This window comes from Carica papaya, chromosome 9 (genome assembly GCF_054855325.1).
Source record: "Carica papaya isolate Zhongbai chromosome 9, ASM5485532v1, whole genome shotgun sequence".
NCBI classification, from domain to species: Eukaryota; Viridiplantae; Streptophyta; class Magnoliopsida; order Brassicales; family Caricaceae; genus Carica; species Carica papaya.
Window position 1 is genome coordinate 35,452,023 of NC_142317.1, and position 18,201 is coordinate 35,470,223.

At 34.9% G+C, this 18,201-nt stretch overlaps 1 protein-coding gene across 4 annotated transcripts; it reads right to left on the reverse strand.

The window, feature by feature from the left end:
- Positions 1 to 2,721: 2,721 nt before the first annotated feature.
- EMB140 (EMBRYO DEFECTIVE 140) lies at positions 2,722 to 17,301 on the reverse strand. 4 transcript variants are annotated; one of them, XM_088210854.1, is made up of 16 exons: positions 16,968 to 17,300; positions 15,293 to 15,426; positions 15,038 to 15,095; positions 12,294 to 12,509; positions 10,773 to 11,048; positions 10,411 to 10,545; positions 10,210 to 10,335; positions 8,069 to 8,113; positions 7,867 to 7,974; positions 7,209 to 7,351; positions 6,976 to 7,099; positions 5,385 to 5,459; positions 4,697 to 5,062; positions 4,519 to 4,611; positions 3,721 to 3,877; positions 2,722 to 3,217 (listed from the first exon to the last, which is right to left on the reverse strand). In XM_088210854.1, the coding sequence occupies exons 1-16, from the start codon at positions 17,181 to 17,183 to the stop codon at positions 2,955 to 2,957; spliced, it is 2,535 nt and encodes an 844-aa protein (XP_088066980.1). In that variant the 5' UTR covers positions 17,184 to 17,300; the 3' UTR covers positions 2,722 to 2,954. The 4 variants fall into 4 exon arrangements, with proteins under 4 accessions (XP_088066980.1, XP_088066982.1, XP_088066981.1 ...); XM_088210856.1 differs by having other exon boundaries at positions 15,265 to 15,426; positions 16,968 to 17,107; XM_088210855.1 differs by lacking the exon at positions 7,867 to 7,974.
- Positions 17,302 to 18,201: the final 900 nt, after the last annotated feature.

The following is an 18,201-nucleotide window of genomic DNA, read 5'->3' on the forward strand; positions in this document are numbered from 1 at the left end:
GGTGGGGGGGTGAAGAAATGATGATTATAATTTGGTAATAAAGAAAGAGGAAAGCAAAAAGGGAGAAGGGATAAAAAATACAAGACAAAGTGGGATTGCGTGATCCCATAAAACAAGTAGAAATATATAAAACGCATGCTTAAGCCAACACTCAGTTCTGTCACTGCATTTGCCTTTTTGCTTTTGTGGGGTTGTTCTCTTTTTTTCACTCACTAAAACCCAGTTTAATTAAGTAGGCAGGAATTCCAAAAGGTCCGTACTTTGTGCCCAATAAACTGGTCTATGAGGAGAGATGGAGAACACATGTAATATTTTACATTCTAGCAACTACTACTGTCTATATATATATATATATATATATATACATACATGCATAAACTTGTAAATTCTCTATAACCTCCACTAATTGTCTTGTCATGGAAGATCAGCTCTTCAACTCGTTGTAATAACACAAAAATCAAATTTCAAACAAATGAAAAAATATCACTAGCAAAGTAATTTGCATTACCATTGAGCTTAATGCCTTTGCATTGCAGTTTATAGCTACTTATAAACAAATGACCATATATATATATACACATATACATATGTGTGACCACATCTTATCAAGTCCATGCAAAGTGATGAGGTTATTAGATATTGCAGGAAGATATGAGTGCAAAATGATGATGTAAGTGAAATTAAAAGCAAAAGAAGAAAGGGGGAAAAAAACAGAGAAGCGAAAACTAGTTAGTTGTTGTATTAACATACAATTGTGTCTTTTTAAACTCTAAATAAAGAACTATGCACCAGTTACACGGTAGTTTACTAGTTAAAATTTTTATATTTTATATAAAGATCATCACTTTCTAAATATAATAAGTCAATAATAACCAATACATAATGCTTACTTCAGCCAAAGATTTAATTTATTATTGTGTTGATAAAAATTGTGGTAGCCAAATTAAATTTAGTCTCAAAGAGATATAATGTATTCATTGTATTTATTGAGATAAGGTTTCTTTAATTGCAATGGCTGCAGCAGAATAAAATCGTAACTCGATCTTTTTCATTCTCCCAAAAAAAAAAAAAAAGCAAGCCAGTTATTCAAAAATGTCTAGGATCCTAAGAAGTCCCCATCCATGAACAGCCACGAGATGATGGGCCATGAGGCCAGTGGCTTCTTGCTATTGTCTTCTTCCCCTTAGTTTTATAACATTCAGTAGCCATGAAAACCAGGGATGGGTGGCAAAAAAGGACATTCATGGCAGTGGCAGGTGGATACTTTGCCGGAATAAATCTTCACCCATGTGGCTTAAACACAAATTAACATAAAGGCGCACTTCATTTGTTTGTGAGTTCAAAAAATACAACAGTTTGTGCCCAATCAGACAAGGTCTCTAGGCTTGTGGGTCAGTACCCCAAAACCCTAAGTGTTATCACTATTTTGGGTTCTATGTGCAATCATTATTTTCTACGCTGCTTTATTGTTTTTTTTTTCTTTACCTTTTTCTAATTCTATTTGGGGAGGAGTGTTAGACGTACATCTGTAATATATGTGGCGTGTAAGAAAATACAAAGGAAAAAGAGAGTCTTGGTTTTGATGTTTACCTTGAAATACAACACATGGATTTTCTCATGTTTATGGGTAAAAGCTTTATGATTGCCACTGTTCACTCACGATCAGAGAGTAGTTATGGAGTTAGCCCCTCAAGGTGCAAGAGAACTGGACATATATCTGCAACTTCATCCACAGTCTCTGCAGGAATCCACCTTGTTGTGTGTTGTGTGTTGGGTTGGCATTAAAGATTTTGAAGGAAAAAAAAAGTTATCAGATCCAACTTGCAGAACCCTGAAATCAGTGATCATTAAAGTCATAACTCATCCAAGTAATCAAACAATGCAATGTCAGCTTCTTATAAATTAGGGTTTCCTTACATATCTTAAGGGTCAGGCAGTGCATTCCAGCTCCAACCTGTACCTCCGACAGCTAATCATCTTATCTGTGTCAGATGAAATCACACACCATATCAGGATTTACCTCCACAACATGCCCTAACCCTTTTGAGAAGTCCAGTAGTCCTGGGCGGTGGAGATTGAGTTTTGGCTCTGATTCTTAACCTGATCAGAACACTAGTTAGTTAAAGTTAAAGGTAGAAACCATCAAACCCTACATTTTGTAACCGAAATTAGACTGACAGATTAGGTCAGGTCATGCTTCCCTAAATCATAGCAGTCCATGTGGCTAATATCAAAACCCAATTCTGTACAAGCAGAGATAATTGCACAACCTCATGGTCATGCTTGTTCTGGTTGGTGCTTTTGTGGTCCAAGATCATCCAGAAGATTTGCGACCCCACACAGAAGACAGTTAGCCAAAGAAATGACAAAGTCCAACCATAATCCAATCAATAAAATGGCCTGAGAGCCATCATGTCTCAACCAAATGCTGGCAATTACTCAAACATCACATTGAATCTCATGATTAGGAGCAAAAGAACAAATTACCAATCTATGCTACCCAACACCGCAGTGAGGCTCGGGTAGCATATTATAGTTCTTGCCATGTAATAGGAGCTTTAACCGACATATAGACCCTGCAAAATTCCATAAACATAAGTATCATTGGGTCAAACAAAATGACAGTCCAAAACCTTCAGAATCATTTCCAGAGATAAAGGATGATCATACTTGACCATGTATTCTAGAATGAAGAAACTAAAGACATCCAATACATCCACCTCATTAGAACACACCTCACGTTGATTGTTTATATAACTGTAGAAAATACAAATCTAAAGATACCCATAACTGAAAGAAAAGATACAGCCTTGAAGTGAATTTGTTAGAATCTAACTGAAAGATGACATAAGGACAGGTATGTTTAATCCCAAACAACATTTTACTCAAAACCATGGGTTACACAGTGCACCTCGATGGGCTTCTAAAGTAAAGTCAGTATCCCAAGAACAACCTCAATCTTTGATAAACATTTTCCTGAACTCCTCATTGGATTTCGGTTTCTCATCTTCACCCTCGCTGGTTTTTGGTTTGTTTGCAAGAGGTCTAACACTTCTGGGTAAAAATGTATTCTTGCCCTTTAGTTCGATGTTGTCATGGTGCCGAGGAGCTGTAAAATGTACTGAGTTAGCTGTCCCGGGCTCGTCAGGTATCTTGGATGTTTTAGTGGATACATTTGCTTCAGAGTTTCCAGCACTTTTAGCTTCATTGCTGAGCCCTGCAGCCAGTTTTTGAGTTAAGATTAAAATAAAGAAGGTCTACTGAGCAAGAAGATGCAAAAGAAGATAATGGCAGCTTGCAATTACCATAAAATGGTTTAATGAAGAAAGAACATAAAATAAACACATCAAGGTGCAGATCAATGCATTTTTTGATTAAGACATCCACCTGGGCACATAGAAAATCCAACTACTAAGTAAATAATTTAGGTAATTTTTTCAATAGGAATGTTATAATTGTCATGGATTGATAATGTTAAAGACTGATAATTGTTGAATCCTTTGATTGCTTAAATATCAGAGTCACTGCCCGTTTTCCCTTCTATATATATTTCTTTATATGGATCTTCACAAGCACACCATAATGCATACACAGGATACAGAGCACACAATTAATTTGAGAAGGCTATTGAAAGAGGAACATCGACATGTTGCCACCATAAATAGAGAAGTAAAACAGCATATTCATGCAGAACGTGAGCACTAGAAATTCACATCTTACCACGATTTGAAGAGACAGCACGACCACCAAATTCTTTTTTTCCTTGCTTTGGATTTGAACATGCAATACTAAGCTTCTTTCCAAGTAACATCATTTTGTTTTTTGCTACAGCTGCAGCAAGGTGCTCATCATCGATAAAATCCACGTATGCTAGTCCCTTCAAACATCAATGTAGAAAATTAAAAGTCAATTAGCAGCTTAGTGGACAAAATAGTTATCAACTAATTTCAGAGATCACAGGTGAACAAAATTGTGACCCAAACTTCCCTCATTTCGAGAATAAATCCCACTTCCCACCCCAAGAACCAGGAGAGTGAGAGTGAGAGAGAAGAAAGGATCTTTTTGCAATATAATATTGTGAGAAACTCGGATGCAAATTTACCAGGCAACCTGGTAGAAGTTTCAGTAATGATGACTTCCAAGAGTGAAATTTTCGCAATTCCTGGATTTCAAACCCAGAACAAATTTATTTTGAGGTGCTAATTGTTGCATTTATTTTCAGATTGCTAATTGTTACCATAGATAAGAGGATTTTTGTGTACTCCATTAAACTAAAGGGGAAAAAAAGCAAAGTTTGATGTTACTGCCAATAAATTGCATCAAACATTATTTATAAATTATTGGATTGAATCAGAATGCCAGTTGTTCCTCAGCAAAACGATGCCTTAAAGGATTTTCACCAGGAAATATGCACAAAACACAGTACAAAGGGCAGATATAGACAGTTACAAGCATTAGAAAGGAAACTGATGAGTGTCTGTGTGTGTCCCAGAGAGAGAGAGAGAGAGAGAGAGAGACCCTTGACTTTCCAGTGAATTTGTCGTGTAGAACTCGAACAGATACAACCCCACCAACATCATTGAAGAACCGGCGGAGATCTTCATAGTTTGCCTGCAAATAATATAAGTTTTCTTTTTTCTGGAAACCAGTTTGATCGTTTGTAAAAGAAACTAATAGAGAAAAGTTTTCCACTTGCCTTTAGGCTAAGATTTGAGATAAAAGCTGTGCATTGGTCCGTATACACTTTAGTTTTGCCAGAGTCGGAGGCTTTCATCTGCTGGTCATTCAAATTGTCTTGTTTCTCAACCTTGGCTTCCATCTCTTCAGTCTTGTCCATGTTATTTACTTCAGCTAAGTTGTGCATTTCCATTTTCTTCGAGTTTTGACCTTTATTTTTCTGCCGCTTGGCTGGCAACTGTTCATTAGCCATGCTTGGACCTGGCTTTCTCTTTTCATGAGAAGTTCTTTTGAGGACTTGTTCTTGCTGATGTGTTGATGTATTATGTGCTTTAGGTTCCTGTTGCAACCTAAATAATCGCAGCTCTTCCAGACGCGGTGTAACCTGAGATGGGCAAGGATGGACAATCTAGTTAACAAGCATTTGACAGTACATTTTTGTGATGGAGACAAGCTAATGCACTAACCAAATATATTATTCCCAGTAACATGAACGTGTGTGCCCAGATTGTTTTTTCAAAAACAGTAGTAACAGAAAACGACTTTTCGGGTATCAGCAGTCCTCTCTCAATCCATTTTTTCACAGCAAGTTATACTGTTTCTGCTAGAGCGTTACCAGGATTGTAAAAACTAAGTCATCAAGGTGCTTAAGTTGCAACCAAAATCATGCTGAGCATTAGAATTGCAATGGTGGCAAGCAATTGTACCTTTTGTACTGCATGGTCATAATCCTCCAATGTACCGAATTCCCTCTCAAAGCGCAGCCAAGCATTGCATATGTCCTGAATGATTCTGTTTTTTTAGGAAAGGAATGTATCATCTAATCCCAGTGCATGACACAGCAATTTAACCAAACCATAATAGGACAGTTATTCAAAAGTGCTAAAGGCAATCCTGAAGCAAGGTATCCATTCTCAAACAATAAAAAACAATAATTGCAACTAGACTGAAAACATAATACTAGTGACAGTGAACACGGACAATAAAGCTAGAAGCTTTCTGAACTCCATTGAACATATAGCAACTAGCTTTAGCTCAATATAACAAAATCACATACTCCTAAAAGTGGTTGTAAGTTGTTTCTTTGAAGTCTGTCTGTCCTAGCAAAGAAGGAGGTCGTATGCAAAATAACTCAGGAGAACAATCTATCAAAGAAAGTTCTTTGTAATTATTATTTATTATCTTATGTTATCTCAAAAAAAGATATTTGTTATCTTATAAAGTCTTTTTCTCTCCTTTCTTAATGAAGTGTCTTTTTCTATTAAAAAAAGGATCTTACGAAGTATTATACACATGTTAGTATTATTAGAAACTAGAACTTCTCCACTTTCTTTTCATTTGAAAAAAGAAGTACATCGAAGAAAAATAGAAGCTGTGAGAAAGATGAAGAAGATAAGAGATTCTCCCAACATAAAAGAAAGAATAAGAGAAAAAAATTACCCAAAAAAAGGAAATTTAAATGCCTTAAGAAGTAATAGATATCGAATCTCTAATAATAATCATATTCCCCAACACCTCAGCTAACAACAAAGATAAGAACTTAGTACTAATCCTATAGACACCGGTCGCCATGCTAATAGGACAAATATCGGAAAACTTAATGGACAAGTCCTTTTAACAGAAAAGAGTATCATGCTAATCCCCATTCTCCCACTCATACTAAACTCCTGAAAAACCTTGAGGGCAATCCCCTTTCATAAAATTTCAAACAGTTTTGGAAGAAATCAATAGGGAACTAGCCACGCCCAGAAAGTTATCAGTCCCCAAGTCCCAAAACAGTTTTGGAAGAAAACAAAAAAAACCTTGAGATCATCAGTTGAACTCCAACCCCTCAATGAATGGTCCACTTAACAACCACTGCCAATAAACAAGCAAGCTCTTGTCATTTTTGTTGCAATGCATGTAGTGAGTCTTATGTTAGGTTATGTTATACAACCCTAATGAAATCACCCATATCCTCCTCAGTCGCTCTAGTGTATATGGCCATTTGGATGGAAAAACACGTTCTTTTATCTTTAGGAAAAAGATAGAAGGTTTTAAAACCTACAACTGCAGTAGAGATCAAGAAGAATGAAGAGAAATGGTCCAAAAAATCTCCTATTTGCATTAGAAGCAAGCAAAAGGAACAATTCATCATCGCTTTTTAGCTTCCATCATGAAAAAAAAATAGAAAATGATAGACGTTGCTCATTGATCCTCTAAAGACCTTTGCAACAACAAAATTTAAGAACCCCGAAAGAACAAAGAAAGCAATAATTTATATCACATGATACCGAGCTACAAGGAGAAGAAAGCTACCTCTGAACCCATTCCAGCAAATCTTTTACTGTAACATCTCCGATAAATGGACCTAGCTTCATTGATATGATCCAATTCCTTCTCCATTGCAATATAACCTTGCCAAGCTTCTAGCATCGAACCACTTGATTATATTTTTTAAAAAAAGCAAACACATCAAGATGAGAAGTTAATAAATATTAAAAATTAGTGTGCTAAGAACTTCAAGAGACAGAATCAAGATAAGGACAAACCAATTCTTAAGCAATCTTTCCCAAACACCACGAGCTGCACCTAAATCTTTTCCAAATTTTAGCTCCAGACGGGCCCAATAAGCATGCAAGCACAACAAACCATCCGTATTCTTCATGTGCGGTGATAAGTAGTCTGATGCTTGCTGAAAGTTTCACAAAAGTTTGACTTTTGTAAACAGTGCAATTTATAAATAACATATCAAGTTCGGATTTGATTGATAACACGCAGGTTACCAGCTTAAGCATAACTAACTAGTTATCCAACCATACTTAACGAAGTGTCTGAAAAAAAAAACGATGCACAACAGTAAGCAAGAACCATCTATCTCACACTCATCTACCATAGTCCCATCTTTTCCTCTACACAGGAAATTCTATAGAGAGAAGCACTTCAACAAATTAATGGTGATATTGACAAAGAAACCACACCCTTCCTCCTCCCAAGAAAATACATTTAAGAATTTTATGGAAATATGTAAATTTCTTACATAAATAAATCTTTCAAACATATATTAAATATTTCTTTTGATAGAACATTGGACCTTGAATGATAATTAGATTCTTTCAGGAAAATCAATAGTTAGGAGGTTCAGTTATAAAGGAGGAGAAGTACTGAAATTTTAAACCGTTATCAGTTAAGCAGTGCAGGTGAATGAACCTCAAAAGTTCCCCTTATTAATGAATAATCCAATGTGACGTTTCCTTCACTAGCAGATGAAATTCTTCGCCTCAAGCCATCTACACGGGTAAGGAACAAATCTAGATACTGAGACAAATGGAGTAGAAATGATTAGGGCATTCAAATGGACAAGAACAACAAAAATAAAGAGTGGGGTATTGCAGAAAATGCATGCACATACCTCCTCATGGGTTGAAAACGAGCATTGCAAGGATTTCTCGAAAACCTAAAATAATGAAAAAAAATAGATTAAACAACATAGTCACAAAAATAGAAGAGAGGAAAACATATTTTTCATTACCATCAAGGACACTAATGCATAACATACATAATCCTATAACATCAACTCTTTCGGAAAGCATGTCAAGATTAATACATGCATGTATATAACCACATAGCAGAAAAAGTACCATACATGATTGTCATCTATTATTTCTCAAAAAAAAAAAAACACGATTGTCATCTAGCAGGCATGAACTGTGCTCAACTGCAAAGACCTAGTATACATTCAAAAGATGCAAGATGAATGTGAAAATGAAAAACAACAATTCCGCTTACCAAAAATAGCTTCAACGGATTATTGCATATTACTCTGGAAAAATAGAAAAATTGGAAAAAAAAAAAATAGAAAACTAATAGTATTCTTGGGGGCCAGGAGACAAATTAGAAAAAGGACAAAAACTGATATTTAGGATTTTATTTCAAGAGAAGAAAATACTTAATCTAACAAGAAAAACCTTACAAAAAGAAAAGAACTATAACCTTCAAAAAAGAAAAGAATAAAATAACATAAAACCAGATCAAATGAAACAAAAGAGAAATTGAAGGCAAAGCTACATTGTGTCACAAAATGCTAGAGCTACTAAGTTATAGTTTGACCTAAATTTAAGATAGATTTTGGAATTAATAGATCTACATACCTATTAAAATTTAAACACTCATCTTTATCAAAAGAAAAAAAGCAAATAATTTTCTTAATTGAAAACTTTGAGCGCGTCATGTAACTTTTGGGTAAAATGAACTTGGAAAGTTTGTTTTCATTAATTTTATTGCAAACATCAAATCCTTTTATTCGAAAAGGAAAAAATTAAAATATTCAAAGAGCATCAGAGGGTGCAATTCGTGTACAAAAATATTCACAACTCCCATGAAATGTATATAAGGTCTCCTAAATCCTGGCTAGAATATTGCAGTGACCCTTAGTCAAAAAACTTGGGGTCTATAATCATGAGTCTTTAAATCTATCAAAGTTAAATTCCATATCCTCAAAAGTTCTCCTATTCTTCTATTTCCAAATTGTCCAAAAAGTATTCAAAAAAATAAGCCTAATACCTTCCTACACTCAAAGCTCCTCCCTCACTCCCAAAAGGTAGCCAAAGACCAAAGGCAAATTGCGTATGGACACCAAAAGAAGATATGATCACAGAGACTCTCTGCTCTGTTTTTACATAAAGAACACCCACTCACCAAGATTTTTTTCCCCTCTTTATCAACTTATCTAGGGATGACTTTTTTTACCTAAACTCGTCAAATTCAACACATTGACCAAGATTATTATGGGTCTAGAAATAGAAAATTCAGAAACTAAAGAAGAGGAATGTTTCCTATATCTTCTTTCTTTTGTTCCTTATTTTGAATGAATTGCATGGGCTCATTAAAGGGAACTAATTATCCCGAAAAATTAAGTACTCAATAAACTTTACATAGTTTACAAAACAGTAAGAGAAAGACTACTATAAACAAACAACTTATACAACTGAACATCTAAAATATTTGACACAAAACTGAACAACAAAATGGATCAATGGAACATTTAAATTTGAAACAAAACTGAAAAAGAAGCAGGTCAGATTAAGACAATCTGTCTGTAAGTTGCTGACTATATTACTGACTAGTATCCATAACCCTTCGTGCCTTTTTTATACACTTACTTTTTGTTTTCAAAATATTCACAAACTAAACTGATTTACAACCTAGGGCTTACATATTTATAGTGCTCTAAAAAAATCACTAATGCAGAACTAGTTCCCAAGTAAAAATCTCATGCAGTAAGAACATCGTCAAATAATTTTAAACAGGAAACATAACAAACTACTTAAACAATATAAGTAATAATGGGATCCTAATCTATGTGGAAATTCAAATATGAAAAAATTTAACACTTCAAAATAATGATACTAATCATATTTCAATTATTCCTCTTTGCATCATACTTCCGCTTTAAAAGAAATAAAAAGCAGCTAAGCATGTTAACCTACAAGCTAACTACTTCTAAGATTCAAGCTTGATTGCAACAAGCTAAGCTACAGAACTGAAACTTACAGCAAATATCTCTTTCTCAGAAGCATGCCCACGTTCCAGGGAAAGCAAATATCGAACCCAAAGTTCTCCAACCCACGGACAATTTTTTATTGCTCTAGAGTAAATATCCGTCACAATTTTTCCTGCCTGAGGAACATGATAGAAGTTACTTCACTTTGCAGTACCCTTAGAAAACTCAAAAGTAACAAACTAAAGCAAAACCTTCAAAGTTCTATCCAGATAACGAGTATACTCAAGCCAGAGATCACTTGATATGGGAAATTCAGTTACGGCACGTTCATACAAAACTTGAACTCGGACAGGATCTCCAAATGATTGTTCGAATATCAAGTAATCCTGCAACAACGATAACCTGTAATCTTTTTCTTTGCAAAAAGAAAAAGGGATACTCATAATATTTGGGGGAAAAAAAAAAGAAAAAAAAAACGTTTTTCTTTTCTTTGGAAACAATAATATAAGAAGTGGATAACTTAGAGATTCAAATCAACAAATAATCCCCTCAAGATCCAAATAAGAAGTGGAAAACAAAAGCCCTTACTTAATATAACTAGAAAAACAAGTACCATGAATTGCTGAAATTTCTCAGTGTCTGATATATCCTTCTTGCTGATCTGTTCTTCCAGATGAATACGAGCATGAAACATATCTAAGGCCTTTTGATATGCTGAAGCAATATGAGAAGGAATTCCATCCACATTGCTGGATTCAGAATCAAGCTTACTCCCTTGTTCCACCTCCCAAGCCTTGTACCCAAGAAGTAATGACCTCAAATTAGCAAGAGGCACAGACAACTGGCGATGAAATAAATTTCGAATGCGTTGGACTTGCTTTTCTCTTCCCTGTAAGAAGACAATAGTAAATGTAGATTTTTCCAATGTGATAGAACTTCTCAAGACATGATAAAAAAGATTAAAGAAGCTTCAAATGACAAGGCATTAAGGCACTGTTACTGCAGAATTCCACCAGCATACACAGGACAAACATATGAATGCTTGCATATACATGTATCTATATATATTGCATACATAGACAATAAATATTCAACCGAAAAATATATCTATACATAAATACACACACATGTAAACATGCATGTAAGTTGCCTCCGAAGAACAAAGTAAATCTGCTACAGCCTACTCAAAAATTTGCAGCAATATTATGCATTTTTGTTCTGCTACATCTATTATCTAGACAGGAAGCCCGTCCCTAAAATGCCAAATTTCTAATAAGTTAATGGGCACAAAAATACTGAAAAGTCAACCATCTAGATTTCCTGGTTTATGCCTTGAATTCAGAACAAACTGTTTGACAATTGGATGGGTATGATACTCTGCTAATTACCAGTGCACATAACCGCTAACTTCAACATCAACGTCAGAATCAAACATGCATACGCCATGAGAAAAAAACAACACTGTTTAAGAAGGCATCAAGAGTTCATCGAAGAGTTAAATTCCCTCACACGGTCAATGGAGACTTTTCATTTAGTGGTCCATAGTAAATTATAAGGGATTAAAATTGTCCCAAGCCCTCCACATCACAAGTTAGAAACTTAACATGTTAATCCTGCATGCTTATTTTTCGTAATGAGAATACTGTATTAGATTAATTATCTCTAGAAAATATTTGTTTTCAAATGGCAAGAAGTATTCTCCCTCAAAAATATGAATACAAATATGTTAAACCATAAAAGTTTAAACCAAAGAGAAGACTTCATTAATCCTATGGCGGTAGATTTCCCCCAAATTTTCGCATTGTAAATGCTTTCTGTTATTCCCTTTCTTCACTTTTATTTTAATAATAGACTTTTCATGGTTTATGTTACAGCCTTATATATGTAAGGGAAGGCTACGTGCTGTCTGATAGAGGACTCCTCACCACACTGCTCCTTTATCATCCCAATTTAAGCAATTTCAGCATCACTCACAAACACCATATTTGTTAGTTTTTGCAAAACCATTCTCATGAAATATTAAAATGACACATGAAAGTGGTTTTGCACTTTATTTTAGCTTTATATTTTATCTCTGCAAAAGAACCATGCTACATGAGCTGATGGTATATAAACAGGTTAGCTCTCTACCAACCTCGAAGTCAACTTCACCAATAGCGGGACAAATTGCTTGCTCAAATTCCCTGTATGCTTCCCATATTTTACTACCTTCAGTGACATGCAAACCAGCTGCAGTGACAGCACGCTCAAACAAATTTCTTGCTTTCGAAATACCGTCAGGTAAGCAGTCGCGCACTGAGGGATCATATTCTTGCACAAAATTGAGGTAGTCACACCACAAAGACACAGACTGCAAGAAAAGTAATATAATAAATTATTTTAACTTTTAAATAACAGTATTAGACGTCAGGAAGTAGAGTAAATTGTCTTTGAGATGTTTCAATGTCAAAATATTGGGAGAACTGAACAATATTAGACATCTAGAAATTTTGAGTCAACTTCAGAAATCTTAAGAGGGATAACAAGGTTCCTAAAACTCTTGAACCAAGAATAAGTACTGAAAAGAAAAAAAAGCAAAACCACCAGTTGTGACTTCTATTAACATAGATATTACAGTAAGGAAAGAAGGTGCCTACTTATTCTTCAGCCTATCACCACAGTCCATCCAACAAAAAGATTTTTCATTTTTCACTTTCACCTTTCTTATTTATAATAGTTATGGAAGCTTTTAGCATATTATTGGAAAGGGCAAAAGAATTACATATGATTAACGGGGTTATGGTTGGCAAAGGTAATTCCAAGATTGAGGTGTCACATCTATTGTCTGCCACTGATGCTATCATATTCTGTCAACCAGGGGAGTCGACAATGCTGCACCTTCGTTGTATTCTGTTATGTTTTCAAATGGTGTCAGGTCTAAAAATTAATATGTCAAAATCGGAGCTGGTTAAAACTGGAGGTAGAAGAAATGAAATGCAAATGACGGAGGTATTGGGCTGTAGAGTGGGAGATCTACCTATGAAATACCTTGGACTCCCTTTGGGTGCAAAAGTAAAAGAGTCAAGAACTTGGGATCCAGTGGCTGAATTGGTTGAGAAAAGGATGGCAGGATGGAAGAGAAATTTCCTTTCAAAAGGGGGTCGATTAATGCTCATCAAAAGTAAATCTACCGATTTATTACATGTCAGAATTTACTATGCCAATCGAGATTGCAAAGAAGCTGGAAATGATTCAATGCAGATTTTTATGGAGTGATGAGGTAGACAAAAGAAAGTATCACTTGGTTAGGTGAGAAGAGGTGAAAAAACCATATGATGAAGGTGGTTTGGGGCTGAGATCAATGGTGAAAATGAATAAAGCATTGCTAGGAAAGTGATTGTGGAGAAAGGGAAGGGAAGAAAATAGACAATGGAGTAACGTGGTTGAGTCAAGGTGGGGCAATAGAAGAATGAGGGATTGCGGGGAGACTGACGGGAGGAAATCATAGCAGAAGTCTATGGATGAAAATCTTAGTGGCCTGCCAGGATTTTTCAGCATGCACAAAATGGTGTGTTGAAAACGGTGATAAAATAAATTTCTGGGAAGATGAATGGGCTGGAAATTTCAAATTAAAAAACAGATTCCCAAGAATATTTGAGATCGCGCAAAAAGGGGACATGAAAGTTAAGGTGGCATATTCTGGGGATGGGGACTATAAATTATGGGATGTGCAAGTTAAAAGAAATTTCAATGATTCGGAGATAGATGAGTTTCAACAATTAATCAGTTTGATCTCTCAAGCAAAAATGGGTCATCAAGAGGATTTTAAACAATGAATGCCAGAAAAAAGTGGGGTATTTACTGTAAAATTGTTCTACAAACAACTTGAAGGAGAAAAGAGAATAATGGGGACAGATTTTCCACATAAGCAAATATGGAAGACAAAGGTACCGCCAAGAATGGCTTTTTTCGCTTGGGAAGCTTGTAGAGAATGTATACTAACCATTGATATGTTGATGAGAAGGGGCAGATGCATGGTTAATCACTGTTTCATGTGCAAAGCTAATGGGGAATCATGTAACCATTTGTTGCTAGGATGTCCGCTGACTTACAAATTATGGACAATGATCTACGGACTTTTGGGAATAAACTGGGTAATAGCTGGCTCCGTGAAAGCTGAAATATGGGCATGGACAGGTTTATGCAAAAAGAAAAACAATTTTATGCTTATTCCATCATCGTTCTTATGGGTAGTATGGAAAGAGATAAATTCAAGAGCTTTCGAAGGAATTGAAAAGGATTTTAATCACATTATGGAAAGATGGATACACTCGTTTGGTTCTCTATTGTTGGGTCATGATATTTCTGATGTAGACCTATCTCAAAAAAAAAAAAATTTCTGATGTAGATGAATTTGGAATTATGCTAGATCATTTGATAGAGATGTAATGCTGCGTAACTGGGTAGTACCCCTTTGCTATCTTTTACTAAAACTTCTTTTATTTCAAAAAAAAAAAATAGAGAGAGAATAATATGGTCTAGCATGAACAGCTGATGAAGAATTTCCTACTGCAGACTGATGCAAGGAAAGACTGGCAATTTATTGTAGCACCATTGAGAAAAAAAAAAGGAGAAAGAGAACATCAGTACCCAATTTCCAAAAAAAAAAAAAAAAAGAGAAAAAATGTATTGTAGTTGACTAATGCTGGAGAAACCCAAGAAATGAAACCAAGAATGAAATGCCAAGCCGACTCTTTTCCCCTTTCCGTCAAGAACTTCTGGGCACAATAAAATAAATGCTACAAAATGATATCTTCAGCCCTTATGCTTTTAATCTAAATATTGATAAGGAAAAAACACATGATGAATGATGCAAACTTCAAATCAATCAGAACCAACCAGATAATCGGAAAGCCCTCGCTCATAAAGCTTCTCAATAGCAGATAAAGCCTCAGGCCTGCAGATACCGAGCAAATAATCAGCAAGAACTCAAATTAAGTATATAAAACAAACAACTCTAGGGAGTAGAATGTTGACTTTGAGAGTACATAGTTTTATGCCATTGTGATACTACTCAGGCTACCAAGCATGTGAAGGTGAAAGCATAAGTTAACGCAGCAGCATACATGAAAAGAGGGAGAGCATATATGATACCGAGTGGAGAGAGAAGCTTCATCCTTAGTCCATTCCTGCCACATAGCAGGGCTAAGTGGAAATAATGCGCTCATAGCTTCCCTAGCTTCTCTTAGCTTCTCGAGCTCACTCATTTTCCTTAGAATCTTTATATACTGAAAGGAAAGGACCATAAGATGTCAAATCTATTAGGAAAAGAGATCACAAGGAATTAACTTATTTTTCAATAAACAAGAGCTTATAAGCTCTCTAACAGCATTTAAAATTTCGCATTTATTAAACAACCATGGTCTTATAAGTCATATAGCTTATAAGCTCTTTCAATAGTATTGTTAGAAAATTGTTGGTTCCTAATTATTTTAGAAAGCTTATAAGCTCTCTATGTTGCTCTTGACTAAACAAAATATCAGATTATCATTAATAAATTCTAAAATTTATAACCTATATCTCTATAAAAACACCACGTTACATTGACATTTTTTAAAAAAATTTATTTGGGACAAAAACACCGCCAAACCTAGCAGAACAGCTAACTAGTTATTCTTTGTGCTATATGCATTTGAAAATTTAATAGTTATTCTTAGACAAAACTATATCAACTTACTCACTCTTAGAGAGAACAAAAAACTTTTGGAAGCACTGTAGCTTATAAGTTTCTATAAATAACCTGCCCCAGACACGCCCTCAATAAACAAAAACACAGCTCTGTTCTGCAGTTGAGAAAATACAAGTCAGAGAACTGAAGGTGGGAATCGTGTAACCATCTCTTATTATGGTGGCCGTTAGTGTACAGCTTTTGGTGCTTGATCTACGGCTTTGTGGGGATTGATTGAGTTGTTGCGGGGTCTGTTGAGGGTGAATTATGGGTGTGGGATGGGCTGTATGTTAAAAAAGAGATTGCTAATTTAATTCTTTTGACTGTTTTTTTGGGTCATTTGGAAGGAAAGAAATGGTAGCGCTTTTAATAGTGTTGGAAATAGTTCCAATAGATTAAAAGATAGGTGGATTCACTATTTTGTTAGAACATGACATTGTTAGTGATGTACATTTTGTGAATGTCATTGATATGCTAACATGACGTAAAGCATTTGTACATGGGTGGTACCCCTGTTTTGGTGCATAGATTATTGCTAGTACTCAGAAGCACAAAAAAGACACCACTTTCTGTTTCTAGGAAAAATTTAAGAAATTTCATTTGAGGTCCTGGCGGAACAACTACAATTAATGGACTGAATTTTCTTTCTCAATCGTTTATTTTTGGCTGCTTGTTTTTTCTTTTCAAGATTGGGAAGTTCTCGTTTAACATTTTCCTTTCAAAAAAAGGATTGTGAAATTTCACCTTCAAAGCTTCAAAATCTCCAGTTGCACGAAATTAAATATGTTGCTTTTATATCAAAATCTCCAGTTGCAAAAAATTAAATATACTGCTTTGCTACTTGATTGTCATTCGTAAGTACGTAAATATCTATGCAAATACAGGGGTAGATATTTACTCGAAGAAAGCAATTTTCTACGGCATACACATAAGAGCATATCCCTAGATTGCATGCGGTCATCTGACTTATTAGTACTCATAGGTGAATTTTCGCGTAGGTTTCAAATAAATTTCTTCGGTTTCTCGGTAACCCACCACCGGGACACGAAAGCCACGGAACATAGAAACAAACAGAATATGCGAAGAGAGACAAAAATTTACTTGGACATGAGCGTCGTAGTTGGAAGGATTGATAGAGAGTTCATCCTCCAGAGTTTGCAGTTGACTGCTGATTTGAAGTTCGTCGTCGTCCGACTCGCTGGAATCGTCGTCGGAGTCGGAAGATTCGGTTCTTTGTTCGTCATCGTTGTGGATATTCTCTCGTAACTGTGGAGAAATTGGAGCTAATGATTCTTCAGTTAGGTTTTGATCTTCCATGTTCGAGATTTCGGAGCTGCTACTTCGGCAAGTGCGTGCGATTAGCTTATGCGCAGTTGAAATGGAAGGGTGGATATAAGAAATGAAGGCTGGAAGGCTTTGGGGGAAAACTACGAATTTGTTTTAGACTAAAAAAAATGGAATTATATTTAAAATTAAATTTAAAAAAATTAAAAATTAAAAATTAATTCGGACTCGTTAAAAATAGTGAAAAAACCAAAATAAAATAATTAATATTTTTAATTGCTTTTAGTCTATTTTGAAGTTTTTTTTTTTTAAAAAAAAAAGAAACCAAAAATAATATGTCAATAATAATTATACCCATTAGTTATATTCAAAAAAAAATTATACCCATTAATTATTATATGGACTTATATAATTTTGTTTTTTTTAAATACTTTATTTATTAGTAGTACTTATTATCTAAACTAATCCGGAGCATGTCATTTTGAAATGGTTCGGTAATTAAACCTTCATGAATTCTTTATTTTTTTTCATTCCAGGTAAAATCCCTTAAAATATTAACTAATGTCGGATGAATGATATTAGGCAACCCTTCTTTTTTTGTACAAATGGGAAGTTTGGATACAATTCGGATATCAAAAAGATTATCATATAAAATACAAAATTTCTCCGCCGATTCCTTCTCGTCGAGCCTCTCGGTCTGTCATTATATTTCGAGAAGTAGAAAGGATTACAATTCCCGTCCCACCTAAAATTCTCAGAATTTGTTGATAGTTAAAATAGATTCGTAGATCAGGACGACTGATCCGTTTTAAATTTAAAATAATTATATATGGTTCTTTCCTATTTCGTCTATGTCGTAGTGTTAAAACCAAAAAATATTTGTTGTTGAAATGATTACGTTAATATTGAAAAGAAGATTCTCCCAAATGTAAAAATCCAAATAATTTCGTGATGCTGTTGCGATACAATAGCCACTTTATTACAACATCTCGAACCCATTTCACTGAAACTTTTGAGCGAAGAGCTGATAGTGTCTTAATAATTTTCGACA

Bases quoted from the DNA above. Each gene is read 5' to 3' on its own strand.
- EMB140 (XM_088210854.1), bottom strand. From the start codon at position 17,183: ATGGAAGATCAAAACCTAACTGAAGAATCATTAGCTCCAATTTCTCCA. The intron at 7,975-8,068 runs GTATGTGCATGC...CATTTGTCTCAG, and splicing joins CGTTTTCAACCCATGAGGAG to TATCTAGATTTGTTCCTTAC. The intron at 7,100-7,208 runs GTTTGTCCTTAT...AATATAATCAAG, and splicing joins GAAAGATTGCTTAAGAATTG to TGGTTCGATGCTAGAAGCTT.